This window comes from Dryobates pubescens, chromosome 25 (genome assembly GCF_014839835.1).
Source record: "Dryobates pubescens isolate bDryPub1 chromosome 25, bDryPub1.pri, whole genome shotgun sequence".
NCBI lineage: Eukaryota > Metazoa > Chordata > Aves > Piciformes > Picidae > Dryobates > Dryobates pubescens.
In genome coordinates, this window is record NC_071636.1 from 5,267,488 (window position 1) to 5,295,000 (window position 27,513).

The 27,513-nt window shown below is 62.1% G+C and overlaps 1 protein-coding gene across 1 annotated transcript in view; it reads right to left on the bottom strand.

Annotated features, from left to right (window-relative positions):
* MYO18B (myosin XVIIIB) overlaps window positions 1-23,730 on the bottom strand; it is an 83,365-nt gene extending 59,635 nt beyond the window's left edge. Inside the window, exons 1-17 of the mRNA XM_054173281.1 lie at window positions 23,524-23,730; window positions 21,098-21,253; window positions 18,132-19,562; window positions 17,987-18,053; window positions 17,665-17,777; window positions 16,862-17,038; window positions 15,908-16,106; window positions 13,966-14,108; window positions 12,850-12,950; window positions 11,809-11,872; window positions 10,503-10,647; window positions 5,760-5,930; window positions 5,076-5,166; window positions 3,783-3,975; window positions 1,808-1,888; window positions 1,359-1,506; window positions 324-483 (exon numbers count right to left, since the gene is read on the bottom strand). Of these exons, the coding sequence (XP_054029256.1) occupies window positions 324-483; window positions 1,359-1,506; window positions 1,808-1,888; window positions 3,783-3,975; window positions 5,076-5,166; window positions 5,760-5,930; window positions 10,503-10,647; window positions 11,809-11,872; window positions 12,850-12,950; window positions 13,966-14,108; window positions 15,908-16,106; window positions 16,862-17,038; window positions 17,665-17,777; window positions 17,987-18,053; window positions 18,132-19,562; window positions 21,098-21,253; window positions 23,524-23,730 (3,647 nt within the window). The remainder of the gene's footprint in view (window positions 1-323; window positions 484-1,358; window positions 1,507-1,807; window positions 1,889-3,782; window positions 3,976-5,075; window positions 5,167-5,759; window positions 5,931-10,502; window positions 10,648-11,808; window positions 11,873-12,849; window positions 12,951-13,965; window positions 14,109-15,907; window positions 16,107-16,861; window positions 17,039-17,664; window positions 17,778-17,986; window positions 18,054-18,131; window positions 19,563-21,097; window positions 21,254-23,523) is intronic.
* Window positions 23,731-27,513: the final 3,783 nt, after the last annotated feature.

Consider the following 27,513-nt stretch of genomic DNA (forward strand, 5'->3'; position numbering starts at 1 on the left):
CCTTCAGGGATGGGGACTCCACAGCTGCCCTGGGCAGCCTGGGCCAGGCCTTCTCAACCCTCAAGGGGAAGAACCCCTTGGGCTGTACGTTAGGAGGACAGACAGGGACCCCCTTCCAGCCATTGCCCACCCTGGCTGCCTGCAGCTCCTCTGACCGCAGCCAGGCTGCGAGGTCCTCTCTCGGGGTGCTCAGCACAGCCTGCCCACCACAGCCGGCCTCCTGGAGCTGGGGCGGGTTTGGATCCTCAGCTCACAGCGGGGTCAGCCCCGAGCCATAAGCCCAGGGAGGAGCACTGGCGCCGTGGCAGCTCCCTCATACTCACATGGTGGAGCTCTGCAGCACGTGGGTGGCGTTTTGAGCGGAGAGGTTGGGCTTGGCTTTGCTGACCCAGCCCGTGAGGTCGTAGCGCACGGGGTCGGTGCCCAGCCGGTGGGAGATCTCGAACTGCAGAGCCTGCTCACACCTCCGGATGCAGCTGTCCCCTGCAACACCCACAACACCTCACAGCCCCTCAAACACAATCCCAGCACCGCCAGGGACCATCCAGTGCTCAAGCAGGGGCACCCACAGCAGCCTGCCCAGCATCACAATGGCCAGCTGGGTTTGGAAGCTCTCCAGGGGAGACTCCACAAGCTCTCTGGGCAGCCTGCTCCAGGGCTCCAGCACCCTCACACCAAAGAAGTTTCTCCTCCTGTTCAGGTGGGACCTCCTGGCTTCCAGTTTGTGCCCATTGCCCCTTGTCCTCTCACGGGGCACCACTGGCCCCATCCTCTTGCCCCCCACCCTTCAGCTCTTGCTGATCCCCTCTCAGATCCCCTCTCAGGCTGCTTTTCTCCAGACTCAACAGCCCCAGGGCTCTCAGACTTTTCTCTTCAGAGAGATGCTCCTGGACTCTCTCCAGGAGTTCCCTGCCTCTCTTGAATTGGGGAGCCCAGAACTTGACCCAGAACTCCAGCTGTGGCCTCACTAGGGCAGAGTAGAGGGGGAGGAGAACCTCCCTTGACCTGCTGGCCGCACTCCTCTTGATGCATCCCAGGATGCCACTGGCCTTCTTGGACAGGAGGGCACATTGCTGGCTCATGGGCAACTTGCTGTCCACCAGCACTCCCAGGTCCTTCTCTGCAGAGCTGCTTTCCAGCAGGTCAAACCCTCCCCTGTGCTGGTGCAGGAGGTTATTCTTCCTTACACATGCCCTTGTTCAGCTTCATGAACTTCCCCTCCACTCAACTTTCCAGCCTGCCCAGGTCACCCCAGGAGAAAACCCCAGGGAGCTGTTCCATCTGCCCCAGGGTTTCTTGCATTTCCCAAGCCAAATGGTGATGCCAGAGGATGGGCAGCTGAGCTGACCCCAACTTACCCTCCTGCTCAGGTCCCTTGGTGGTGAAGTAGGAGCAGAGGCGCTCGAAGGCAGTGCTGTCCCCGGCACCTGGGATCAGCACCTCCTCATCCAGGATCCACAGCAGCCCCTTGCGACTGGCCCCCGGGCTGCTGGGCAGCACCTGTGGCTGCCCAAAGGAGATGGTCCTTGGTGACAAGGTCCTTGGTCACCTCCAGGTGTGGCCCACCTGGCAAGGTGGCAAAAGGCCAGCCTACTGCCACCTCGTTCCCATCCTACTGCCACCTCGTTCCCATCCTGCCCCCCACCACGGCAGCCCGCCCGTGTCCCCTGCCCCAGAGCAGGCTGAGGAAACCCTCCTGGCATCATCCAGCTCTGGACATCAACCCTGAGATCTCCTCCTGAGGAAGAGGCTGCTTCAAACACAACCAGAGCAACCCCCTCCCGCTGGGGCCACGGGGCCAGGTTACCTGTGAGGAGCTCAGGTCGATGATGGACAGCGTGGCCAGCGGGGAGCGCTCTGGAAGATCAAAAGACACCTCAACATTTTCCTGGAAAACATCATTTGAAAGCTTGCTTCAGTCAGAGAATCCCAGGATGGGGTGGGCTGGAAGAAACCTTTCAGCTCATCCAGTCTAACCAGAACCCAGCACTGCCAGGGCACCACCAAACCATGCCCCTCAGCACCACGTCTCCATGGCTTTGAAACCCCTTCAGGCATGGAGACTCCACCACTGCCCTGGGCAGCCTGGGCCAGGCCTTGAAAACTCTCAAGGGGAAGAAATTGTTCCTCATGTCCTACCTAAACCTTCCCTGGGGTAACTTGAGGCCATTTCTTCTTTTCCTATCACTTGTTCCTTGGGAGAAGGAACCAACCCCCACCTGGCTCCAGCCTCCTTTCGGGGAGTTGTAGAGGGCCAGAAGGTCTCCCCTCAGCCTCCCTTTTTTCCAGGCTGGATACCCTCAGCTGCTCCTCAGAAGATTTCTGCTCTAGAGCTGGTTTGATGTCTGGAAGCCAAGTGGAGATGGCTTGGGAGGAGGACGGTGTGGGCCCTGCCCCTGCTCAGCTCCGTGAGCTCGCTGTCTCCTGAAGCCTGGCTGCATATTCATCACCAGTGAGCAGCACTTGGCCAAGTGAAGTGTGAATATGAAGCCATGAGAAGCCAGCAGTTTTCCCAGAGCTGGAGGGATCAGAGCAGCTTCTGCAAGCCTAATGAGTTCGTCTCTGCTTGCAGCTGATTTCTACAAGGATTCATCATTCCCCTTTCTAGTCTCCATTATTCACCAGCCCAGGCGAAGCTCAGCTGCACGAACAGGAGGGCAGGAGGCCTCCTGAGCTGCAACAAGCAAGTTCAAAGAGATGTCAGGGCACTCTGAAACCAGAGAATCACAGAAGCCTTTCAGATGGAAATGACCTTCCAGGTCATGGAGTCCAACCCTCATCTAACTACCAAGGCTGGGGCTAAAGCTCAGCACCACATCTCTGCCTCTTTGAAAGCCCTCCAGGGGTGGGGATTCAGCAGCCTCCCTGAGGAGCCTGTTCCACGTGCCTGGGAACCCTGGCAGTGAAGAAGGTTCTTCTAACATCCAACCTAACCCTCCCCTGGTGCAACGTGAGGCCACTTCCCCTTGTCCCAAGGAGACCACAAGTGGGGCAAGAGTGGGGGTGAGCAATCCAGCTGAAGGCTACCACTGCAGCCAGCCCCCTCAACATGCCTCCCATTGGATCTACTGAGGCTGTTCTTTGGTCACACTGTGGTAAGATATGAAGGGCCCATCCCCATGTGCTCCCAGGCTAGGCTAGGCTAGGCTAGGCTAGGCTAGGCTAGGCTAGGATTAACCAGGTTGGAAAAGACCTCAGAGATCATCCAGTCCAACCTATCACCCAACACCATCTGATCAACTCAACCATGGCACCAAGTGCCTCAGCCAGGCTCTTCCTAAACACTTCCAGTGATGGTGACTCCACCACCCCCCTGGGCAGCACATTCCCATGGCCAATCTCTCTGCCTGGGAAGAATTTCTTCTTAACATCCAGCCTGAATCTCCCCTGGCACAGCTTGAGACTGTGTCCTCTTGTTGCTGGGTACCTGGGAGAAGAGACCAACCCCCACCTGGCTACAACCACCCTTCAGGGAGTTGGAGACAGCAAAAAGGTCTCCCCTGAGCCTCCTCTTCTCCAGGCTAAGCAACCCCAGCTCCCTCAGCCTCTCCTCACAGGGCTGTGCTCCAGACCCCTCCCCAGCTTTGTTGCCCTTCTCTGGACACCTTCCAGCACCTCAACATCTTTCCTAAACTGAGGAGCCCAGAACTGGACACAGGACTCCAGGTGTGGCCTGAGCAGTGCTGAGCATAGGGCAGAATGAGCTCCCTGCTGCTGCTGGCCACACTGTTCCTGCTGCAGGCCAGGATGCCATTGGCCTTCTTGGCCAGCTGGTTCCTCACCTCTCTGTACCTCTCCATCTCCTGGAGGAAGGTCTTCTCATAGAAGAGAGCCTGCAGCCTCTCATGCACATAGTTGTGGCAGAGCTCCTCAAAGGTTGCTGCTCGCTCTCCCCGCTGGTGCCGTGGGTTGTGGAAGCCAGGGGTGTCCACCACTGTGATAGAGGCCATGGAGAGGTGCTGGGAGGAGAAAGACCTGGGGAAAGAGACACACACACAACACCCCACCAGGTTTCACTCATGGATGCACCTCAGCTCTCCCTTTGGAGCTGGCATTGCCTCTCCCACAGCTTTCCTGTCCCTGGGTAGCCACCAGCCCAGCCCAGTGCTTCCCATCTCCTCCTCTCCCAGTGTCCCCTGTCAGGGAGCACCCAAAGCTTGCCCAGTTCCTTTGCTTGTCCCTCTTGCTTAGGAAGAAATTCTTCCCCAGGAGGGTGGTGAGGCACTGGCACAGGTTGCCCAGAGGAGCTGTGGAGGCTCCAAACCTGGAAGTGTTCACAGCCAGGCTGGATGGGGCCTTGAGCAACCTGGGCTGGTGGAAGGTTGCTCCTACCACCCATGTGTAGGGCTCACTGTGAGGTCCCCTGGCTGCTTCATTGCTCTGTCCATACTGCCCACCTTGAGTGCAGGCTTCAAAGTCTCTTCTGTTAGCAGCAGGAAGCTGAGCTGCTGCTCTCAGCACCATGCAATCAGAGAACCTCAGACTTGTTTGGGTTGGGAAAGACCTCTGAGCTCACCCAGTCCAACCACTGCCTGGTTGGTGCACTTGGTGCCATGGTTTAGTCAGTCAGGAGGTGTTGGGTGACAGGTTGGACTTGCTGATCTCTGAGGTCTTTTCCAACCTTGTTGATTCTCTGATCCCCCGAAACCACGAGCCTCACCACCACGTTTCTGTGCCTTTCAAACACCTCCAGGGATGAGGACTCAGCCAGCTCCCCGGGCAGCCTGTCCCAGTGCTCCAGACCAGGATGTTCTCCACTCCACAGGCACCACAGATGCCAGCTCTCCAGCCCTGCCAGTCTGCCCATGCCAGCAGGACACATGCCACCCCAGATGCACAGAGGTGCTGCTCTGTGGGGCTCCCCAGCCCCAGGGCTGGGACTGACAGTGTCCTCACACAAGTGCCAGCAGGGGCTCCAGGTGGAGATTGTCAGGCAGCTTCCCTTTTTGCCCCTCAGCATCCTTGCTCCATCCCTCCCTCCAGAGAGCCCCCAAGCAAAATCCCTCTTTGGCAGCCCCAAGAAAAGCAGCTAGCACCCACTGATGCCCCCAGCATCATGCCCAGCACTCCCATACCTGTTGATCAGTGAGACAACCACAGCAAAGAGCTCTTCATAGAGACCAGAAGCCATCCCCTCCACACACTCCACACCTGTCATCTTTGGCCCTGGCACAGGCAGAGAGAGGAGAAGGGCAAGAGCCACATCAGTTGCCTCCAGATGAGTTCAACCATTGCCATGCTAAAGGCTGGCTCTGCCAGTCCTTGCTTGGATCAGAGTAACTTGCAGGGTTCCAGATGTAGTTCTACTATTGAAGATGAGCTGGGCTTGGAAAGGTTGACCCTGAACCTAGGTGGATTCTCTGCCATGGGTGTGCTGGATCAGCCCCCTGAATTAAATCCCAGCTATTCCACTCCAAGAGGGACACAGAGGGGCTGGAGCAGGTCTGGAGAAGGGCAATGAAGGGTGTGGAGAACAGGCCTGGTGAGGAGCAGCTGAGGGAGCTGGGGTTGTTCAGTCAGGAGAAGAGGAGGCTGAGAGGTTGGGGTTGGAAGGGACCTTAAAGACCACCAGTTCCACGGGCAGAGCCACCTCTTACTAGCCCAGCTTGCTCAAGGCCCCATCCAGGCACGAAATGACCACACTTCAGTGGAGCTCAGGGCTTCTCCCCCTCCCAGCAGCCCCCCATGCCCCCCATGCAGAGCACTGCACACCCCTCTCCCCCACGAAGGGGGGCAGAAGGGCTGCAGCAGCCTGGTACCTGGCGGGCTCGGCTCTGCCTGGGGATGAGGGTGGCCCTGTGCCACAACCTGTGCCAGGATCTGCTTCAGGTGGTGCTTGAAGACAGCTGTGGTGAGCTCCTCCAGCTGGCAGCCCAGCACCTCTGCTGCCCTGCTTGCACTCTCAAACTTCATGAACTGCTTCCTGCCAACTGGGGAGAGGGGGCACAAGGGGCACAAGAGGGCCCAGGCAGAGTCAGCCCCAGCGGAGATGGGCACAGGCTGAGCCCTGGCCACACCTGCCTGCTCCCATGGACAAACACACCCAGCCCACCCCCAAACCAAGCCCAAACAACCCCCAAACCAGCTGCTGTGTTCAATATGGGATGAGGGGTGGGGGGCAGGGTGCTCTTACCAGGGTATGCCAGCTGCCTTCCATCCCCCCCCGGACAGACAGCTGGGTCAGCTCTTCCCTCACATCAGTTGCCCAGAGAGGTGGGAGCTGCCCCAGCCCTGGAACCATTCCAGGTCAGGCTGTCTGGGGGGGTCTGAGAAACCTGCTCCAGTTGCAGGTGTCCCTGCTGACTGCAGGGGGTTGGACTGGTCAGAGAATCATAGAACCATACAGCTGCTGAGGCTGGAAGAGGCCACTGAGATCACCAAGCCCAACCACTCAGTTGGAGCTCCAATCCCAGCACCAGTAAACCATAGTATCACAGCAGTATCATAGAACCAGGCAGGGTGGGAAGGGACCACAAGGATCATCTGGTTCCAACCCCCCTGCCATGGGCAGGGACACCCCACACTAGGTCAGGCTGGCCAGAGCCCCATCCAGCCTGGGCTTAAACACCACCAGGGATGGGGCCTCAACCACATCCAGCTCCCAGGGATGGGGACTCCACCAGCTCCCTGGGCAGCCTGTCCCACTGCCTGACCAACTCGTGCAGCAAAGGCACTTCAAATCAACCCACATCAAGAGCTGGTTTCCACCTGGAAGGCATCACTGCTGGGAAGGGTTCTGGCATCACCTCAGTGCCCATCTGAGCAGCACCAATCACTCAGTGTCCAGAGAAGGGCAACAAAGCTGGGGAGGGGTCTGGAGCACAGCCCTGGGAGGAGAGGCTGAGGGAGCTGGGGTTGCTTAGCCTGGAGAAGAGGAGGCTCAGGGGAGACCTTCTTGCTCTCTGCAACTCCCTGCAGGGAGGTTGTAGCCAGGTGGGGGGTGGTCTCTTCTCCCAGGCAAGCAGCAGCAGAACAAGAGGACACAGTCTCAAGCTGTGCCAGGGGAAGTTTAGGCTGAAGGTGAGGAGAAAGTTCTTCCCAGCAAGAGAGATTGGCCATTGGGATGTGCTACCCAGGGAGGTGATGGAGTCCCCATCCCTGGAGGTGTTTAGGAAGAGCCTGGATGAGGCACTGGGTGCCATGGTTTAGCAGTCATGAGGTGTTGGGTGACAGATTGGGCTGGATGATCTCTGAGGACTTTTCCAACCTTATTGATTCTATGATTCTGTGATTCTAAGCTTTTCCTCCTCAGGGTTCATCATCTGCAGTCTTACTCCTGCAGGGACAATCCCACATCTCTCCCTAGACACCAAACCTGGTCTTGGTGGCCTGGCTCCTGCAATGTGTAGGACCTGGGGCTGCCCTCCCTGCTTCTGCTAACAACAGCTGTCAGGATTTAGAATAGAATAGAGTAGAAGAGAGTAGAATTAACCAAGGAGCAGGCAGAGGAACTGCCTCAGCAACCCAGGCTTTGATTTTGTGCTCACTTGGCTTTGTCTGAGCTGGCTGGGCAGGGGCTGCTCCCCCTCACATTCCCACACGCTGCTGCCAGAGGGGCTGCAGGGCCAGGGCTGCACATCCTGCCCAGCTGCCAAGCTCCCACTGCCAGCTGCCCACTCCAGCATCCCGCACTGCCTGCTCCAGCATCCCACACCGCCTGCTCCTGCACCTCACGTCAGCACCTTCAGCATCCCACACGACCCCACACAGCCATCCCATGCCAGTTCGTGAGAGGGCAGCCGGCAGCAGCAGGATAACAGCAAAAGAAAAGGTGCAGTTAGCCCCTGCCGGAGCACGGCAGGTGCCAGGGACCTCCTGGTGGGGCTCGGGACGGCCGCAGCGCTGCAGAGCCTGGCGGGGCCCCGGAGGAGCCCCGAGGAGCGGCTGCCTTTGGGGCGGTTGCAAGGGGAGGGCTTCAAAGCGTCGGGAAGGGGCAGGGAAGCGCTGGCTATCGGCAGAGAAGGTTTCAGCACATGAAAGGAGTCATCACCCCCACGGAGACGTGCGCTCCACACGGCTTTGATGCATTTTTCATCCCCCTTTCCTTTCATTCCTCCCCTTTTGTCGGCGCCCGGTGGGGGGGATCGATGGCCGAGGCAGCGCTGCTGCGGCATGCTCTGCTTGTTAATCCCCTGCCCCAGGCTGCTCCCCAGCCACAGCGCTGCCTGGCCCAGCCAGCCTCAGCGCCTACTCCTGCTGACAAGAGATCGTAGGATCACAGAACGCACAATGAACCAGGCTGGAAAAGACCTCAGAGATCATCCAGCCCAACCTCTCACCCAGCACCATCTGATCAACTCAACCCTGGCACCAAGGGCCTCATCCAGGCTCTTCCTAAACACCTCCAGGGATGGGGACTCCACCACCTCCCTGGGCAGCACATCCCAATGGCCAATCTCTCTTGCTGGGAAGAACTTCTTCCTAACAGCCAGCCTAAACCTCCCCTGGAACAGCTTGAGACTGTGTCCTCTTGTTCTGCTGCTGCTTGCCTGGGAGAAGAGACCAACCCCCACCTGGCTACAACCTCCCTTCAGGGAGTTGCAGAGAGCAAGAAGGTCTCCCCTGAGCCTCCTCTTCTCCAGGCTAAGCAACCCCAGCTCCCTCAGCCTCTCCTCCCAGGGCTGTGCTCCAGACCCCTCCCCAGCTTTGCTGCCCTTCTCTGGACACCTTCCAGCAGCTCCTCCTGCTGGCCACGCCGCTCCTGATGCAGCAATAAAGTCCTTTTCGAGCAGTTACTAAATGATTCATGACACAAATTACCAGCAGACATGTCCTGACACGCTGCAGAGACGTTTGTAAATGCCTGGGGCCGAGTTTATGGCAGCCTCATAAAGGGGAGTGTGTAAATCAGTGTGGCTGCCTCCAAAAGGGCCTCAAGGCAATGGGGAACAGGCACAGGCTCGAACACAAGTTCCACCTGTGACACAAAGAAGAGCTTCTGGAATTCGAGGGGGAGGGAAAGGACAAGGGAGACCTGGCCAGGCTGGAGAGCTGGGCAGGGGAAAATCTCTGACTCTGGGGAAGGACAATGTTGTAGTTTGAGCTGGGTGCCCCCCTGGTGCATTCACTTCCTGTGTCCAGAAGTCCAGCCCAGAGGGATGGACACAGGAAATTGTGTATTTCCTACCATAATTCTTTGCACCACTATAAGATCCAGTGCGGAGTCTGGCACTTCCTCTTTCCTTCCCTCTCCGAGACTTGGTAACTGGGGGAGAGATCTCCCGGCCATGGGCCTGATTAGGCCCAAGGCCACAGGGGGACGGGCAGTCTCAGGCCTGGCCAGCTGAGACTAGCCCAGCAGAGGGAGGGGGAAGAAGGAGCCCTGGGGGTTTTGCATGCACCCTCAGGTGGGGATGGGATCTTTCTTTGTCACTGCGCTTTGGGTTTTCTGTAACATTCACTGCTTTCTATTTAAACTTTCATCACTTTTGCAATCCGTTTGCCTGAGTCGTTATTTCTGCCTGTGGTGGGGAGGGGACCTGCCCCAACCCATTACAGACAACCCCATGGACCTGCACAGCTTGGGGCTGGGCTGATGGAGAGCAGCTCTGGGGAAAGGAATCTGGCAGTTCTGGGCGACAACAGGGGGAGCATGGCCCAGCAATGTGCCCCTGTGGCATCCTGGGGTACATTAGGAGTGTGGCCAGCAGGGTGAGGGAGGTTCTCCTCCCCCTCTGCTCTGCCCTGCTGAGGCCATGCCTGGAGCACTGAGGCCAGGTCTGGGCTCCCCAGTTCAAGGCCAGAGAACTGCTGGAGAGGGAACAGCCAAGGGCTGCAAAGATGCAGAGGGGACTGGAACAGCTCTGTGGGGAGGAAGGGCTGAGGGAGTTGGGGCTTTCTAGGCTGGAGAAGAGCAGCCTGAGGGGGGATCTGATCAATGCTGATCAATACCTCAAGGGTGGGTGTCAGGAGGACGGCACCAGGCTTTTATCAGTGGTGCCCAGTGACAGGACAAGGGGTGGTGGGCACCAACTGGAACATCAGAAGCTCCTAAATGTGAGGAGGAACTTCTTGAATGTAAGGGTGCTGGGGCCCTGGAGCAGGCTGCCCAGGGAGGTGGTGGAGTCTCCATCTCTGGAGTCACTCCAAACCCACCTGGATGTGTTGCTGTGTGACCTTCCCTAGGTGCCCTGCCTTGGCAAGGCAGTTGGGCTTGATGATCTCCAGAGCTCCCCTCCAACCCCTAGGACACAGTCTGAAGCTGTGCCAGGGGAGGTTCAGGCTGGAGGTGAGGAGAAAGTTCTTCCCAGCAAGAGAGATTGGCCATTGGGATGTGCTGCCCAGGGAGGTGGTGGAGTCCCCATCCCTGGAGGTGTTCAAGAGGGGATTGGATGTGGCACTTGGTGCCATGGTTTAGTTAGCCATGAGGTGTTGGGTGCCAGCTTGGACTGGATGATCTCTGAGCTCTTTTCCAGCCTTACTGATTCTATGATTCCCCTTCCTCCAACCCACCCAGCACTGAGATGAGGTCCAAGGAAAGGAGAGGCAGGGTCATCTCTTACCTTTACAGGCACCAGCAGCTCCCAGGTGGTAGATGCCAGCCAAGACACGCCAGATGGCCACCTGCTCCTCTGCTGTGATGCCCAGGGTGCCCATGGCAGCCTGGAGCTGGGTGAATGCCTCCGAGGCTTTCTGCTTCTCCTCGGGCTGTGGGTGGAAGGAGAGGAGAGGGGAAACACCATGGCCTCTGCCAGAGGGCCCCAGGGGCTGGGCACAGGGGAAAAGGCAAAAGGACATCTGAACAGCCCGTGGGCAGCAAGGAGAAGACACCAAGGGACCCCAGGAGCAGCCAGGAACGCAGTAGGAGCAGTTCTGGCAGGTCCCTCGGGAGCCTGCTGCGAGGAGCAAGCCTGGCTGCCTCTCCTCACCGTGCAGCTGAACACAACTCCTGCTCCAGGAGCTGGAGATGGATGTGTTGTGCCTTCTCACCATGGCTGTGCTGGGACCAGCTGAACAGCTTCCAGCCAGCAGCAGCACCTCAGCTGCCCCCCTCCAGCCAGCCATGACTCCTGCCGTGCTTGTGGCCAGCACAGCCCCACAGCTCTTCCTGACCCTCTTGTCCCTGCTGCAGAGCTCACAGACCCTGCACTGAAGAGGTGCTTGGTGCTGTCCAGCTCTTCCTGACCCTCTTGTCCCTTTGCAGAGCTCACAGACCCTGCACTGAAGGGCTGCTTGGTGCTGTCCAGCTCTTCCTGACCCTCTGCATCCCAGTGGGAAGACTTTGTGAGCTGGGATGAGGCACCCATAGGAGTTGGGGGCTGCCAAAGGAGGTAACACTCCCACCCCACCCCTTCTCTCTGAACCTAAATTCGCTGCTGGGTGAGGACCTGTGGTCCCTCACCTTGTTTGCATGGAAGCCACCATCCCTCTGGGTGCTGGAGCAGGGCAGCAGGCCCCTGATGAAGATGGAATGTTGGACTCATGGCTAGATGATGTCACTGCAAATTGCTGTGATTCATCCTGGGGCTTTGGCTCATGGACAACCTGCCTGAGCTTCTCAAACAGCTCAGGCTGGAGCAGCTGGGGCTGGAAAACCAACTGCAGGACTTTTAGCCCCTAACACCCCCATTCTGGCCTGTCCAAACCATGTGCTCCCCACCCCCACCTCCCCCAGGAGCTTCTGCCACAGGGAAACATCAGGGCTTGCTGGCTCCAGAGCAGCAGGATCCATCTCCAGGGTGTGTTGGGATGTGCAAACCCAAGTGCAGACACCAGGCAGCAGCTCCTCTGCTCTAAGAGGGCTGTTGGCAGGGTTCCTCACACCCCAGCATTTGCTCCTAGCCCTCCCTGTGCCTGGTTTCTCCCTACCTTTGAGCATGGCTTGATCCCAAAGGAATTGCTCTCAGCCAGCTGGTGCAAGTGCAGCATTGTCCTGGAAGCAGGCACAGGAAGTGAGACTCAAGCTTCCTTCCTCCCCCCAGCACTCCCCAGCATCCCTGCCCCCTTCTCAGGGGGGCATCCCCAGCAGGGACCCAAGTGGCATCACACAAGGACCCGGGCAAGGGGACAGAACCTGGGCCAGATGTGCCAGGAAGCTTCTCCCAGGGCAGCCCAGGGCTGTGAGGCTCGTGGGCAGAGCCAGCAGTGAGCAGGGGAAGGGCTCAGATCTTGGTCTCATCTGTGCAGCCCAACTCCAGCTCTACTGAAGGGGTGAAAACAGCACCAGGGAATGTCCCTGTTCCCTGGGCACTCATGGAATGGGTTTGCTTGGGAGAGACCTTCAAGGTCATCCAGGCCAACCCTTAACCCAGCACTGCCAGGGGCACCACCAACCCATGGCCCTCAGCACCACAGCTCTGAAACCCCTCCAGGGATGGGGACTCCACCACTGCCCTGGGCAGCCTGGACAACCCTCAAGGGGAAGAAATTGTTCCTCATGTCCAACCTAAACCTCCCCTGGGGCAACTTGAGGCCATTTCCCCTTGTCTGATCAATTCTTCCTTGGGGGAAGACACCAACCCCTACCTCACTCCAACCTCCTGCCAGGGAGCTGCAGAGAGCAGTGAGGTCTCCCCTCAGCCTCCTTTACCTCAGGCTGAACAAGCCCAGCTCCCTCAGCTGCTCCTCCCCAGCCCTGTTCTCCAGCCCCTTCCCCAGGTTTGCTGCCCTGCTCTGGACCTGCCCCAGGCCCTCAATGTCCTTCCTGGAGTGAGGAGCCCAAACCTGACCCCAGGATTTGCAGCATGAAGTCCCTGCAGCAGCACCACTGATGTGATCACTCTCCAACCTCCTTCTCCTCAGAGGAGGAGACTGGAGCAAAGTTGGGCATCAGTCCCACCTCAGCGCTGGGGTAGCCACCAGCCAGGCGAGGAGCAGAGCTGCCTGGTGCCATGGGAGCCACAGACTCACCTCTGTGCCACATCCAAGCCTGCCAGCATCATGGGGAAGACGTTGAAGCTGCTTTCCCCCGGGGGCTGCTGGGCGACGCGGGACCTCTCCAGCAGCATGGTCTGGGGAGGGAAGGGAGGCAGGGCTGAGCTGCAGCCCCCAGAGGGCAGAGACACCCAGAGATGGGACTGGGAGATGCCAAGGAGGGGTGGGATCCCCCCTTGCAGGGTCATAGGTGGGTTTGGAGGCTGCTCCTCACTCCCACTGGGGGCTGTGCAGCGCAGGCTGTGGAGCAGGAGCTGGCCTGTGCCCCAGGAGCAATGTTTCGGTGCATGGGTGCAACACCCAGGGGCCCTCCCCGCCTCTGGAGGCCTGGGTGATGCGATGGCCCTGGCACAGATGTGCCAGCCTCTAGATAAACCATTGCCTGGGGCTTGAGACAAGGCCAGGTCTGCCTCCAGCCTTGCCAGGCTTGGTGAATGGCAGCACTGAGCCCAGGAACAAGTCCCTGCAGGGCTGGGATGCCCCAGATGGATTGCCCCCATCCTCCCACAAGCAGCCCAGGAAGGTGGTCCAGAGAGTCCATGCTCCCAGGGGGACATTTCCACCCCTGGGCAAGGACCAAAGGTGGCCACTGGGTCCTTGATGGTTCCTGGGGCAGAGGAGGGGCAGCAACGGGGCAGCCCTGGCGCTCCCCACCAGCAGACACCAGCTCAAGCCTCCTCCTCCTCCTCCAGAGGAGGCCCTGAGGACAGGAGCAGCTCTGATCAAAGTGCCCTTGAGCAGCAGCCCTGCTGCTGCTGCTGCTGCTGCGAGCCCTCAGAGGCTCTGCTGCAGGCTGCTGTGTGAGGAGCTGCTCTCCAGAGGCTGAGCTCCAGATCTCCTCATCAGCATCTCGCTCCAGCTCTGAGCTCCTTGCCAGGGGAGAGGCTGAGAGGCTGCAGGGGAAGCCCTGAGGCTGGCACAGCTGCTGCTTGGCTGTGTTTGGGGCGGCTTTGGCCCAGGGCAGAGCGTCGCTCCTCTCCTGCCCAGCCTGGCCGGGCCCCGCGGCACGGGGGGCTGCTCGCCCCCCTCCCAAGGACCCCCAGCTTGAGCCACAGCCCTCCCCCCTCCCCCAGGGACAGGTCCCACGGGCACCTGGAGGTGAGCAGCGGTTATCTGGCCAGTGGCATTGAAATCCAGCGACAGGAGCATGGAGAAGCGTGTGGAGCTGCTGCTGCAGCCGGTGCTCACGGAGCCGAAGGCTCCCAGGAGGGTGAACATCGCCTGGATCTTCTCCACTGCAAAACCAGCACCCCCTGAGCAGCCCTGCACTGCCTGCACTGCCTGCAGCCCTGCACTGCCTGCAGCCCTGCACTGCCTGCAGCCCTGCACTGCCTGCACTGCCTGCACTGCCTGCACTGCCTGCACTGCCTGCACTGCCTGCAGCCCTGCACTGCCTGCACTGGCTGCAGCCCTGCACTGCCTGCAGCCCTGCACTGCCTGCACTGGCTGCACTGCCTGCACTGCCTGCACTGCCTGCACTGCCTGCAGCCCTGCACTGCCTGCAGCCCTGCACTGCCTGCAGCCCTGCACTGCCTGCACTGCCTGCAGCCCTCCAGCGCTCACTGGGAGAGAGCCAGATCCCAGCAGAGCTGCCCCAGCACAGCCCCAGGGCTGCAAACAGATGCTGCTGGGGAAGGCTTCTGCCCTTGGCTCCTCCTTCTCCTGCCCTGTGCCTGACACCATGCCATCCATCCATGCCACCCATGCTTCCCCCTGTGCTTGAGACCATGCCACCCATGCTTCCCCCTGTGCCTGACACCATGCCATCCATCCATGCCACCCATGCTTCCCCCTGTGCCCTGTGCCTGACACCATGCCACCCATGCTTCCCCCTGTGCCTGACACCATGCCATCCATCCATGCCACCCATGCTTCCCCCTGTGCCTGACACCATGCCATCCATCCATGCCACCCATGCTCCCCCCTGTGCCCTGTACCTGAGACCATGCCATCCACACTGCCCACCTGCCCCATACTTGAGACCCTGCTGCCCACACTGCCCTGTACCCAAGACCATGCCATCTGCACTGCCCACTGTGCCCTATACCTGAGACCCTGATGCCCATCCTGGCCCATCCCTGAGCCCCTGCCACCCCCACTGCCCACCGTGCCCCATCCCTGAGCCCCTGCCACCCCCACTGCCCACCGTGCCCCATCCCTGAGCCCCTGCCACCCCCACTGCCCACCGTGCCCCATCCCTGAGCCCCTGCCATCCATGCTGCCCACCGTGCCCCATCCCTGAGCCCCTGCCACCCACACTGCCCACCGTGCCCCATCCCTGAGCCCCTGCCACCCATGCTGCCCACCGTGCCCCATCCCTGAGCCCCTGCCATCCATGCTGCCCACCATGGCCCATCCCTGAGCCCCTGCCATCCACACTGCCCACCGTGCCCCATCCCTGAGCCCCTGCCACCCACGCTGCCCACCATGCCCCATCCCTGAGCCCCTGCCACCCGCACTGCCCACCGTGCCCCATCCCTGAGCCCCTGCCACCCACACTGCCCACCGTGCCCCATCCCTGAGCCCCTGCCACCCGCACTGCCCACCGTGCCCCATCCCTGAGCCCCTGCCACCCACGCTGCCCACCGTGCCCCATCCCTGAGCCCCTGCCACCCATGCTGCCCACCGTGCCCCATCCCTGAGCCCCTGCCACCCACGCTGCCCACCATGCCCCATCCCTGAGCCCCTGCCACCCACACTGCCCACTGTGCCCCATCCCTGAGCCCCTGCCATCCATGCTGCCCACCGTGCCCCATCCCTGAGCCCCTGCCATCCATGCTGCCCACCGTGCCCCATCCCTGAGCCCCTGCCACCCACATTTCTCACCATGCCCCATCCCTGAGCCCCTGCCACCCACATTTCTCACTGTGCCCCATCCCTGAGGCCCTCATGCTCCCACAGCCTGAGAAGACCGTGCCACCCACACTGCCCACCCTGCCCTGTGCTGGAGACCCTGCTGCCCACGCTGCCCCAGGCTCATGCCACCTGCCCTGTGTGCCATCCCTAAGGCCCTGCTGCCCGCCGTGGCCCGTACCTGAGACGGCGCCGTCCACGCTGCCCGCCGTGCCCACCAGGTACTCCAGAGCGCTCTGGCAGCAGGAGGTCCTGCCAGCCCCACTGCGGCCCAGGGGCACGATGGCCTGGTCCTGCCGCTGCAGCAGCAGCTTCCTGTAGGCTCTGAGCGCCACGGAGCAGACATGAGGGGCCCTGGCATCCCGCTTGCCCCTGGGCGCCTGCGGGCAGGGAGAGGTTGGCAGAGCACGGCCCGGGGGCACGGCACGGGAGGGGCTGGAAGGGGCCTCTGGGGATCACCCAGGCCAGGCCCCCTGCCAAGGCAGGGGCACCGAGGGAGGGCCACACAGGGACTCATCCAGGTGGGTTTGGAATGACTCCAGAGGTGGAGACTCCACCACCTCCCTGGGCAGCCTGCTCCAGGGCCCCAGCACCCTTACATTCAAGAAGTTCCCCCTCACATTTAGAAGGAGCTTCTGATGCTCCAGTTGGTGCCCACCACCCCTTGTCCTGTCACTGGGCACCACTGGAAAAGCCTGGTGCCATCCTCCTGGCACCCACCTTTGAAGTATTGATCAGCATTGATCAGATCCCCCTGAGCCTGCTCTTTCCAGAACACGAAGCCCTGGTTCTCTCCATCTTTCCACATCCTGGGTCCTCAGTGTCCCTCAAGCATCCCTGCTCAGCCTGAGCACCCCTGGTGCTGGGCATCCCTGCTCAGCCTGAGCACCCCTGGTGCTGGGCATCCCTGCTCAGCCTGAGCACCCCTGGTGCTGGGCATCCCTCCAGCCTCCCTGCTCATCCTGAGCACCCCTGGTGCCGATCCTTCCCCTCCATCCCCTCGCAGTGACGGTCCCATGGTGCCATCTGCTGGCACCGCGCTGCCCGGCGCCCTCCACCGCTGTCCCCGGCGGGGTCGGGGGGGTCGGTAACCTCTTCCTATCCACCGGCACGGTCAGGCCCCTGCCCCTCTCACCTTGGCCGGGCTGCCGCTGGCTGCGAAGCTGGGTCTGATGGCCAGCAGGCTGGGCCCGGCGTAGGTGCAGGGCAGGCGGGCTCGGTAGCGCTGCTGCAGCGTGTGCAGGGCACTGCACTCGTTGAGGCTGAGGAGCATGGCCAGGTCCTCGGCCAGGTCCAAGCTGGAGGGGTTGGTCTGCAGGGATGATGGAATCACTGACTGGTTTGGGTGGGAAAGGACCTCTCAAGGGCATCCAGTGCCCCCTGCACTCAGCAGGGACATCTGCAGCCAGAGCAGGTTGCACAGAGCCACAACCAACCTGACCTGCACTGCTTCCAGGGCTGGGGCATCTCCCACCTCTCTGGGCAACCTGGGCCAGGTTCTCACCACCCTCAGTGTCAAACATTTCTCCCTTCTAGCCAGTCTGGATCTCCCTCTTTGAGTTTCAAACCACCCTCCCTTGTCCTGTCACACCAGGGGCTCAAAGGTCTGTCCCCAGCTCCCTGCTCAGCCCCTTTTAAGCTCTTAAAGGCCACCAGAAGGTCCCCCTGGAGCCTTCTCTTCTCCAGGTTGAACATCCCCAGCTCTCTCAGCCTGGCCTCACAGCAGAGGGCTTCCAGCCCTCCCAGCACTGCTTTGTCCCTAAGGAAGAGTCAGAGCCTCCCTTGAGCTCTGCCACCGCGGCATGGATCCCACCAGCCCCCCAACACCTCGGACCTATCCAGCCTGGCCACGGGGTCTAATCCTGCCCGGGCACTGCACTAGGCTCTGGGGGCAGAGGTGGCACCCCTGTGCCAGGCAAAGGCGAGGAGGGGGCTCACCCTCTGCACTCTGTCCTCCTCCACCTCCGCGACGCTGCCGTCCCCGTGCCGGCGCACCCGGACCCTCCCCGCCGGCGGCTCCGGCGTCCCCACGTCCGGCTTCAGCTGCGTGGCTGCAAGGAGAGGACGCTGAGGGCCAGCGCCGGGCAGAGCCGCTGCTCCCTGGGGAGCTGCCAAGGGTGCCCTCTGAGCCTGGCCCCGCTGAGGCGTGGTCGTGACGCAGCGTCACAGCCACACCCGGTGCCCACCCAGCCTCTGACCCGCAGCCGGGCTGGGGACGGCTCTTGGCTGGTGGAAAGGGAGGCCGGGGGGGAGGCGTTACCCAGCGTGAATCCATCCTCCTGGATCAGCCAGACCTTCTCCGCTTCGTACCAAGCATCCCTCGGAGCCTGAGGGGAGCAGAGAGGGACCCTGCAGGAACCGGCAGGGACACAGGGTGAAGCCTGGGGGGGCTGGGGACACCTTACCTGCTCCTTGTCCGTGCCCTCTTTGCCCTCTCCTGGTGCCTTTGTGCTCTCTCCTGCTTCTTCCTTCACCTTTCCCACCTCCTTTGGCACATCATCTGTCTTCTCTGGGATCCCCCCTGGCTCCTCCTTGAGCCCCTCTGATTTCTCTGCTGCTTTTCCAGGCTTTCTGAGTTCCTTCGGCTCCTTCTTCCCACCTCCAACATCTTTCTTCATCTTCTCTGGCTCTCTCTTGGCTGGTCCCAGCTCCTTATTGGATCTTCCCTTAGCTGGGGGCTCCCTGTGCCCTGGGGGTGCCCCCTTCTCCTTCTTGGTGCTCTCAGGACCTGTCCCTTTGGGTACTTCCCCCTCCTTCACCAGGCCTTTGCTGAAGAGCTGGAGGCCTTTGCTGGGGGTGGGGGCTGCAGCTGGGGCACTGCCCCTCAGGAGGGGATCCTTGGAGCTCTTCTCAGGGGCTGCAGCTGGGGGACTGCCCCTCAGGAGGGGATCCTTAGAGCTCTTCTCAGGGGCTGCAGCTGGGGCACTGCCCCTCAGGAGGGGATCCTTGGAGCTCTTCTCAGGGGCTGCAGCTGGGGGACTGCCCCTCGGGAGGGGATCCTTGGAGCTCTTCTCAGGGGCTGCAGCTGGGGGACTGCCCCTCAGGAGGGGATCCTTAGAGCTCTTCTCAGGGGCTGCAGCTGGGGGACTGCCCCTCAGGAGGGGATCCTTAGAGCTCTTCTCAGGGGCTGCAGCTGGGGCACTGCCCCTCAGGAGGGGATCCTTGGAGCTCTTCTCAGGGGCTGCAGCTGGGGGACTGCCCCTCAGGAGGGGATCCTTAGAGCTCTTCTCAGGGGCTGCAGCTGGGGGACTGCCCCTCAGGAGGGGATCCTTGGAGCTCTTCTCAGGGGCTGCAGCTGGGGGACTGCCCCTCAGGAGGGGATCCTTGGAGCTCTTCTCAGGGGCTGCAGCTGGGGCACTGCCCCTCAGGAGGGGATCCTTGGAGCTCTTCTCAGGGGCTGCAGCTGGGGCACTGCTCCTTGGATGGAGGTCCTTGGAGGTCTTCCCAGGGGCTGGAGTTGGGGGGTTACTCCCTGGTGGGGGGTCTTTGGAGCTCTTCTCTGGTGCTGCAGCTGGGGGGCTGCCCCCCAGGCAGGGATCTTTGGAGCTCTTCTCAGGACACGATGACTTCTGTGCCTTGGGAGCCTGCAGCCCAGGGGTCTCTGCTGGTCTGGGGGCAGCTGCTGCTGGGCTGGGTGCAGGGGAGGGGGCTTTGCTGGGGGTGGCCCCCGGTGAAGCCCTCCCAGCTGGCAGCTCCTTACGGGGGGGGGCCGGGAGCCCCTTGCTCCCCTGCCCCTCTGCTTTCAGTCCGTTTTGCAGCAGCTGCACCTTGCTGCTCACTTCTCCTCCAGCAGCTGCAGGGACTGCAGCCCGGGGCTTGCTGTCCTCCCCCGTGGGCTGCCAAGCAAAGGAGAGGAGCTGAGGCCAACAGGGAGAGAGGGTCAAGGACCCAACCCCGACCTGACCCCAGCAGCTGCAGCCCAGTGTGGGATGCCTGTGCCAAGCACAGCCTGGCAGGACACAGAGCTCCAGCCCCGTTGCTCTGGGCATGGCCAAGGGCTGCAGGTCAGTGCCCAGACCTGGCTGCATGGTTGCAGTCATCACCCTCCTTTCACTTCCCACTTGAAGCCATCCCATCCCTCCACCCACATCCTGGGTCACCAGTGGGGGCCATGCCCAGGGATGTGCCCCCCACACACACACACTCTCCCCTGTGCTCAGTGAGCTGCAGAACTTTGAGCCCTGCTTCATTCCCCACCTTTAATTAATGGCCCCTGCACTAATGAAGCCTCCAGCACTAATGACCCAAGGCTGGCAGCTGGCTGAGCCCCACCACGAGCCCCATGACAGCACACTGTATAGAACAGAATTAACCAGGCTGGAAAAGACCTCAGAGATCATCCAGTCCAACCTAGCACCCAGCACCATCTGATCAACTCAACCATGGCACCAAGGGCCTCATCCAGGCTCTTCCTAAACACCTCCAGGGATGGGGACTCCACCACCTCCCTGGGCAGCACATCCCAATGGCCAATCTCTCTTGCTGGGAAGAACTTCTTCCTAACATCCAGCCTGAACTTCCCCTGGCACAGCTTGAGACTGTGTCCTCTTGTTCTGCTGCTGCTTGCCTGGGAGAAGAGACCAACCCCCACCTGGCTACAACCTCCCTTCAGGGAGTTGCAGAGAGCAAGAAGGTCTCCCCTGAGCCTCCTCTTCTCCAGGCTAAGCAACCCCAGCTCCCTCAGCCTCTCCTCCCAGGGCTGTGCTCCAGACCCCTCCCCAGCTTTGTTGCCCTTCTCTGGACACCTTCCAGCACCTCAACCTCTTTCCTAAGCTGAGGAGCCCAGAACTGGACACAGGACTCAAGGTGTGGCCTGAGCAGTGCTGAGCACAGGGCAGAATGAGCTCCCTGCTCCTGCTGGCCACACTGTTCCTGCTGCAGGCCAGGATGCCATTGGCCTTCTTGGCCACCTGGGCACACTGCAGGCTCCTGTTCAGCCTACTCTCAACCAGCACCCCCAGGTCCCTCTCTGCCTGGCTGCTCTCAGCCACTCTGCCCCCAGCCTGTAGCACTGCCTGGGGTTGCTGTGGCCAATGTGCAGCACCTGGCACTTGGATGTGTTCAATCTCCTGCCCTTGGCCTCTGCCCATCTGCCCAGCCTGTCCAGGTCCCTCTGCAGAGCTCTCCTATCTTCTAACAGCTCAACTCCTGCCCCCAGCTTGGTGTCATCTGCAGACTTACTGATGCTGGACTCAATGCCCTCCTCCAGGTCATCAATAAAGCTATTGACCAGGCTGGGGCCCAGCACCTCATGCAGAAAGCCACTCATGGAGCCATTGCCTTGGGTGGGAGCTGGCTGGGGACCAATGGGTACAGCCAGGCAGTGCCAAGGCAAGACACCTGTTAGGGTGGGGGGTCCACCACTGCTCACCTCCTCTTTCCCCCCAGCCTTGGGCTCCTTCTTCAGCTTGGCAGCCTTGGCCTCCTTCTCGGTCTCCCGCACGAGCTGCTTGATGAACCCCCCCGGGATGACCGACAGGAGCAGGGGGGGGGCGGACGGCGGCGGTCCCCTGTCCTCCTCCCGAATCTGTTGGCACGAGCAGAGCCTGAGTTGCGGGGCAGGGGGCAGGGGCAGGGCCCCTGGCACCGCCACCCCGTTGGGCAGGTTAGCGGTGTGAGCGGCAGGGCAACGCCAGCGGCAGGGCACCGCGGGTGGCAGGGCACCGCGGGTGGCAGGGCATCGCCGGCGGCAGGGCACCGCGGGTGGCAGGGCACCGCCAGCGGCAGGGCACCGCCAGCGGCAGGGCACCGCGGGCGGCAGGGCACCGCCAGCTGCAGGGCACCGCGGGCGGCAGGGCACCGCGGGCGGCAGGGCATCGCCGGCGGCAGGGCATCGCCAGCGGCAGGGCACCGCCGGCGGCAGGGCAACGCCGGCGGCAGGGCACCGCCAGCGGCAGGGCAACGCCGGCGGCAGGGCAACGCCGGCGGCAGGGCACCGCCAGCGGCAGGGCAACGCCGGCGGCAGGGCATCGCCAGCGGCAGGGCACCGCCAGCTGCAGGGCACCGCGGGCGGCAGGGCATCGCCAGCTGCAGGGCAACGCCGGCGGCAGGGCATCGCCAGCGGCAGGGCACCGCCGCCCCGCCGGCGTGGCTGCCAGCCCCGCGCACCCTGCGGGGTCACCCCTGAGCGCCAGGCTGCCTCCAGGGTGGGCAGGAGAAGCGGGAAGGAGCCAAGCCCCACGTCGAAGTGCTCGCCATGCCACGGAGAGCTGGGCACCACCGGGAGCCCTCATGCACTGCCAGCTCTGCCCAGTGCCCAGAAGCTGCGGCAGGGCCACGGGAGGAACCGTCCCGGCGGCAGCGAGTCGAGAAGCAGCTCCTGGCGCCACGGCGGCCGCATGCAGACCTGGGAGCCCCTCCGTGCTGGGCCCCCCGAGCTGAAAGTGGCACCGCTTCCAGCAGCTCCCCCAGCAGAGGGCCAGCCCATCCCTGTCCCCCCCACAGCAGCACCGGCGCCAAGCCCTGCAGAGCCCCCCCGAGGCTCAGCCCTGGCAGGGAACCACCTGCCCCAAACAGCAGCAAAAGAGCTCAGCCCGGAACGTTCAGGCTGCAGAGGTGCCCAGAGCTGGCAGGGTCGGGCACAGCACCAGCAACACGTGCAGGGAGCCAAGGAGATGCCAGCCCTGGTGGCATGTGGCAGGTTGGCTGTAGCATGTGTGTCCCCCCCACGCCCCCCCACACACATATCAACGCCCCCCCTGGGCAGCCCACGAGCACCCAGCCCCAAAGCACCACCAGCGCCACCCAGACCAAGACTTTCCTTCTGCTCCCAGAGGGCCAGGCGTGAGGAGATGGCCATGGTGGTGGCGAGGTGGCACGGAGCTGTACGGAGAGCCACGGGGAGAGAGGAGAGAGTTAGCCAGGGGCTGCTGCTGGCCACGGGGCTGGCAGCACCATGACCTTGCTGGGCATCGCCCCCCAGCATGAGCTCATGGCACCAGATGGGGCACGACAGCCTAGGGCTGGGTCACGAGCAGCCACCTCCAGCCCCTGGCACGGCACGGCGAGCTGCGGGGGGTCGGCGGCAGGGGGGCGGTGCTGGGACCCCGGCACCCTGGGCCGGGCAGCACGGGGTGGCCGCAGGAGCCTGCCCGTGCCCCATTTTGGGGGGGCACCTGTCGGGATCATTCACGCACCGAGCGCGTCGGGGCTCCGCTGGCCGCATCTCCTTGTACAGTAAAGGGCAGGAGCTCCAGGAGCGGCCGGGAGCTGGCTCAGGAATGTCCCCTGCCTCCCCAGCCAGCAGATCTGGCTGCCACGTGTCCTCACTGCCACCAGGAACCAGCGCTGCCCCCACGCTGTCCCCCCAGACAGAGCCCCTGCCGCAGGTCACCCCCAGCCCCTCAGCCGGAGCTGGATCCTCAGCCCTGCTCTGCGCCTGGGGAAACTGAGGCACGGCACCCAGCACGGCACAAGCAAGGGCTGGGCGCCACCGCTCAGGCTCCCTGCCCCCCACCTAGGGAGCAGGATGCGACCCCCGGCAGGAGCCACCCAGGACCTGCTGCCATCCTGGTGGGGGCCAAGAGCCGAGGCCATCGAGGGGTCCAGGCCAGCCCGCTGCATGGGGCGGCGAGCACCACCCCCGTCCCCACTTCCAGCCCTCCCCTCCCCAGCACAGAGAGGGAGCTGGAAGCCACCCCCAGAGCCGAGGCTGCCACCATCCCCAGCCATCCCCACCTAAAAATAGCCTTTCCCTGCCGAGGGGCCCACGGCCCAGCTGCCAGCGCACCCTAACCCCTCCACGGGCCCCCTACCCCCGGCCCCCAACCCCGAAGGGCCATCTCCGAGCTCCCATACCTGGGCGGGGGCGGGGGGGTGCTCAGGCTGCCGTTGGGCCGGGCTGGCACCGGGGCTGTGCCACCCCCGTGCGGGAGCCGGCGAGCGGAGAGCGGCGGCGGCGGCCGGGCAGGGACGGGCAGCAGGGCAGCGGCAGGCAGCAGGGCAGCGGCGTGTGCTCCCCCCCGCCCCCCGGCACGGCACGGCACGGCAGCTGAGCTGACACATGTCACGGCTAAAAATAGCCCGGGCTGGGGAGAGATGGTGGCACGGCGGGGCCCTCCCGTTCCCCGGCCTCCCGGCACCGCCTGGCACCTGCCCGTGCCACCCCCGCACCCCCGGCGCGCCGGTCCGTGCCCTCGGTGCATAAGGCAGCCCAGGGTGCTGCAGGAGGGCACCCCCAGGATGTCCCCAGATACTCACAGCTGGGTGCTGCAGGAGGGCACCCCCAGGATGTCCCCAGATACTCACAGCTGGGTGCTGCAGGAGGGCACCCCAGGATGTCCCCAGATACTCACAGCTGGGTGCTGCAGGAGGGCACCCCCAGGATGTCCCCAGATACTCACAGCTGGGTGCTGCAGGAGGGCACCCCAGGATGTCCCCAGATACTCACAGCTGGGTGCTGCAGGAGGGCACCCCAGGATGTCCTCCACATCACCCTCACAGCTAGGTGCTGCAGGAGGGCACCCCAGGATGTCCCCAGATACTCACAGCTGGGTGCTGCAGGAGGGCACCCCAGGCTGTCCCCAGATACTCACAGCTGGGTGCTGCAGGAGGGCACCCCAGGATGTCCCCACACCCTCACAGCTGGGTGCTGCAGGAGGGCACCCCAGGATGTCCCCAGATACTCACAGCTGGGTGCTGCAGGAGGGCACCCCAGGATGTCCCCCACATCACCCTCACAGCTGGGTGCTGCAGGGCACCCCAGGTTGTCCCCACACCCTCACAGCTGGGTGCTGCAGGAGGACACCCCAGGTTGTCCCCTAGGTTCAAGCTCTGGCATGGGGCTCCCCAGAGCACCCTGGCTCCCCTCACCAGCTCCAGCCCTGACACAAGATTTGGAGCTGGGGAGGGACCTGAGAGCAGAGCTTAAAATAGCCTCTCCTGGTGGAGAGAAGTCACCCCAGTGCCAAGGCCAGTGTGGCCAGAAGCCTGGGCAGGGCAGGTAGGCTGCAGGGCTCAGAGCCCTGCCTGCCCTGAGAGGTGCCTGGCACCACCAGCCCCAACCTCACCTCCCCACAGAGCTCTGCCATGGACCACTGGACAATCAGGGAGGGGCAGAGGGTGACCCTCTAGGGACTGGCAGGTCCCACACCACCAGAAGCCAACACCCAGGCAAGGCTGGAGGGGTGAGATGAGGCCAAGCCCAACCCCTGCTGCTCCATGGCTCCACTGAAGAGCTCCATGGACATGCCCAAGGGATCAACACCAACAGCTGGCAAAGCTCTGCTGGTAAGGAACAGGGTTGTTGGGCTGCAGGTGCCTATCAGGACACCAAGGTGAGCTCCAAGGTGCTCCAGCCTCACATTTCCACCCAGAATGGTACAAGGGCATGGAACTGGGTGGTCCACGTGGTCCCTGATGGCACCACAGGCACAGGGCAGCCAGGCTGGGGTGCCCCTCAGCTGCAAGCATCGAACTCCCTCCCAGGTTTTGGGACAGCCACCCTTTGCCACCCCTAACAACTGCACTGTCCCTGCCAGGGCCATTTTTTGGGGGGCTGCTCCACCACACAGGGCTGAGGACCACCCCCAGGACTCTGCTTGCAACAGCAGGCACTGTCCCACCAGCAAGACACAGCCACCCCTGGACAAAGCACAACCAAGCATCACGAAACACCAGGGGTGGCCTCTCCAGCCAGCAAAGGCACTTACCTCTGAGAGGGGCAGCTGGGGACAACAGCACAACGAGGCCCCTGGGGTCATCCTCTGCCTCGTGGGGGTGGGACTGAGCTCCAGGCAAGCAGCTGGGCTTGATGATCTCACAGGAATCTTCCAACCTCAGGAGTTCCAAGGCTCCATCCCTGCAGGCCAGCAGGAGCAGCCCAATGCAGCCCAGGGAAGGACAAGGGAGACCTGGCCAGGCTGGAGAGCTGGGCAGGGGAAAATCTCTGACTCTGGGGAAGGACAACCCCATGGACCTGCACAGCTTGGGGCTGAGCTGATGGAGAGCAGCTCTGGGGAAAGGGATCTGGCAGTTCTGGGGGACAACAGGGGGAGCATGGCCCAGCAATGTGCCCCTGTGGCATCCTGGGGTACATTAGGAGTGTGGCCAGCAGGGTGAGGGAGGTTCTCCTCCCCCTCTGCTCTGCCCTGCTGAGGCCATGCCTGGAGCACTGAGGCCAGGTCTGGGCTCCCCAGTTCAAGGCCAGAGAACTGCTGGAGAGGGAACAGCCAAGGGCTGCAAAGATGCAGAGGGGACTGGAACAGCTCTGTGGGGAGGAAGGGCTGAGGGAGTTGGGGCTTTCTAGGCTGGAGAAGAGCAGCCTGAGGGGGGAGCTGATCAATGCTGATCAATACCTCAAGGGTGGGTGTCAGGAGGATGGCACCAGGCTTTTATCAGTGGTGCCCAGTGCATCCCAGAGCATCAGAAGTTCAATCTAAAGATGAGGAGGAACTTCTTGAATTTAAGAGAGAGAGAGCCCTGGAGCAGGCTGCCCAGGGAGGTGGTGGAGTCTCCATCTCTGGAGACATTCCAAACCCACCTGGATGTGTTGCTGTGTGACCTTCCCTAGGCGCCCTGCCTTGGCAGGGGGGTTGGCCTGGGCTGATCTCCAGAGGTGCCTTCCAACCCCTACCAAGCTGTGTCTGTGTGGCCAGCAGGAGCAGGGAGCTCATTCTGCCCTGTGCTCAACACTGCTTAGGCCACACCTGGAGTCCTGTGGCCAGTTCTGGGCTCCTCAGGTTAGGAAAGATGTTGAGGTGCTGGAAGGTGTCCAGAGAAGGGCAACAAAGCTGGGGAGGGGTCTGGAGCACAGCCCTGGGAGGAGAGGCTGAGGGAGCTGGGGTTGCTTAGCCTGCAGAAGAGGAGGATCAGGGGAGACCTTCTTGCTGTCTATAACTCCCTGCAGGGAGGTTGCAGCCAGGTGGGGGTTGGTCTCTTCTTCCAGGCAACCAGAACAAGAGGACACAGTCTCAAGCTGTGCCAGGGGAAGCTTAGGCTGGAGGTGAGGAGAAAGTTCTTCCCAGCAAGAGAGATTGGCAATTGGGATGTGCTGCCCAGGGAGGTGGTGGAGTCCCCATCCCTGGAGGTGTTCAAGAGGGGACTGGACGTGGCCCTTGGAGCCATGGTTTAGTTAGCCATGAGGTGCTGGGTGCCAGCTTGGACTGGATGATCTCTGAGGCCTTTTCCAACCTCACTGCTTCTCTGATGCCAGGAGAAGAAGGAGAGGCAGCAGCAGACACGCAAAGGCTTTTATTGGGGTTCTGGTGGAACGAGAGCAGCTGTACTGACCAACACACAGAAGCAGCTTGGCTGTGCCAAAAAAGAAAGGACCCTTCCAAAAAAGAAACAACCCCAAATAATATCCCACCCCCCCCCCCCCAAAAAAAAACACCCCAAACCCAACCCCCAGAAAACCCTCACAGCAGCAGGAACTCAGCTGGCACAAGTCTCTGTGGGAAGAGCTACCAGGAGGTGCAGCAGCAGCAGCCAGGGGCCACCCCCCTGCTCTGCACAGTCGAGAGGGAAAAGAGCCAAGTACAGAAAACAAAGAAATTGCTTCTCAGAGATACAATATCCAAAGGTATTTACAGATTCCTGCCTTTTCTCACCCCTTCAGGATGCACCCAGGCCGGGGTCAGCTCTTGAGAGGGGTCCTTCAAACCCTTTGCAGCTCTTCACCTCCATCTGCTCCTTCCCCTCCCCCCCCCCTGCCCCCGCACCCCCCGTCCCCCCCTTTAACATTGATTTTCCTTTTTTTGGGTCCATTTTTCCCTCAAGGACCAAATGTTGGCACTGAAATGGTGCCAGTCAAACCCCCCTCTCCCAGGATCCTCTCCCTTCATTCTG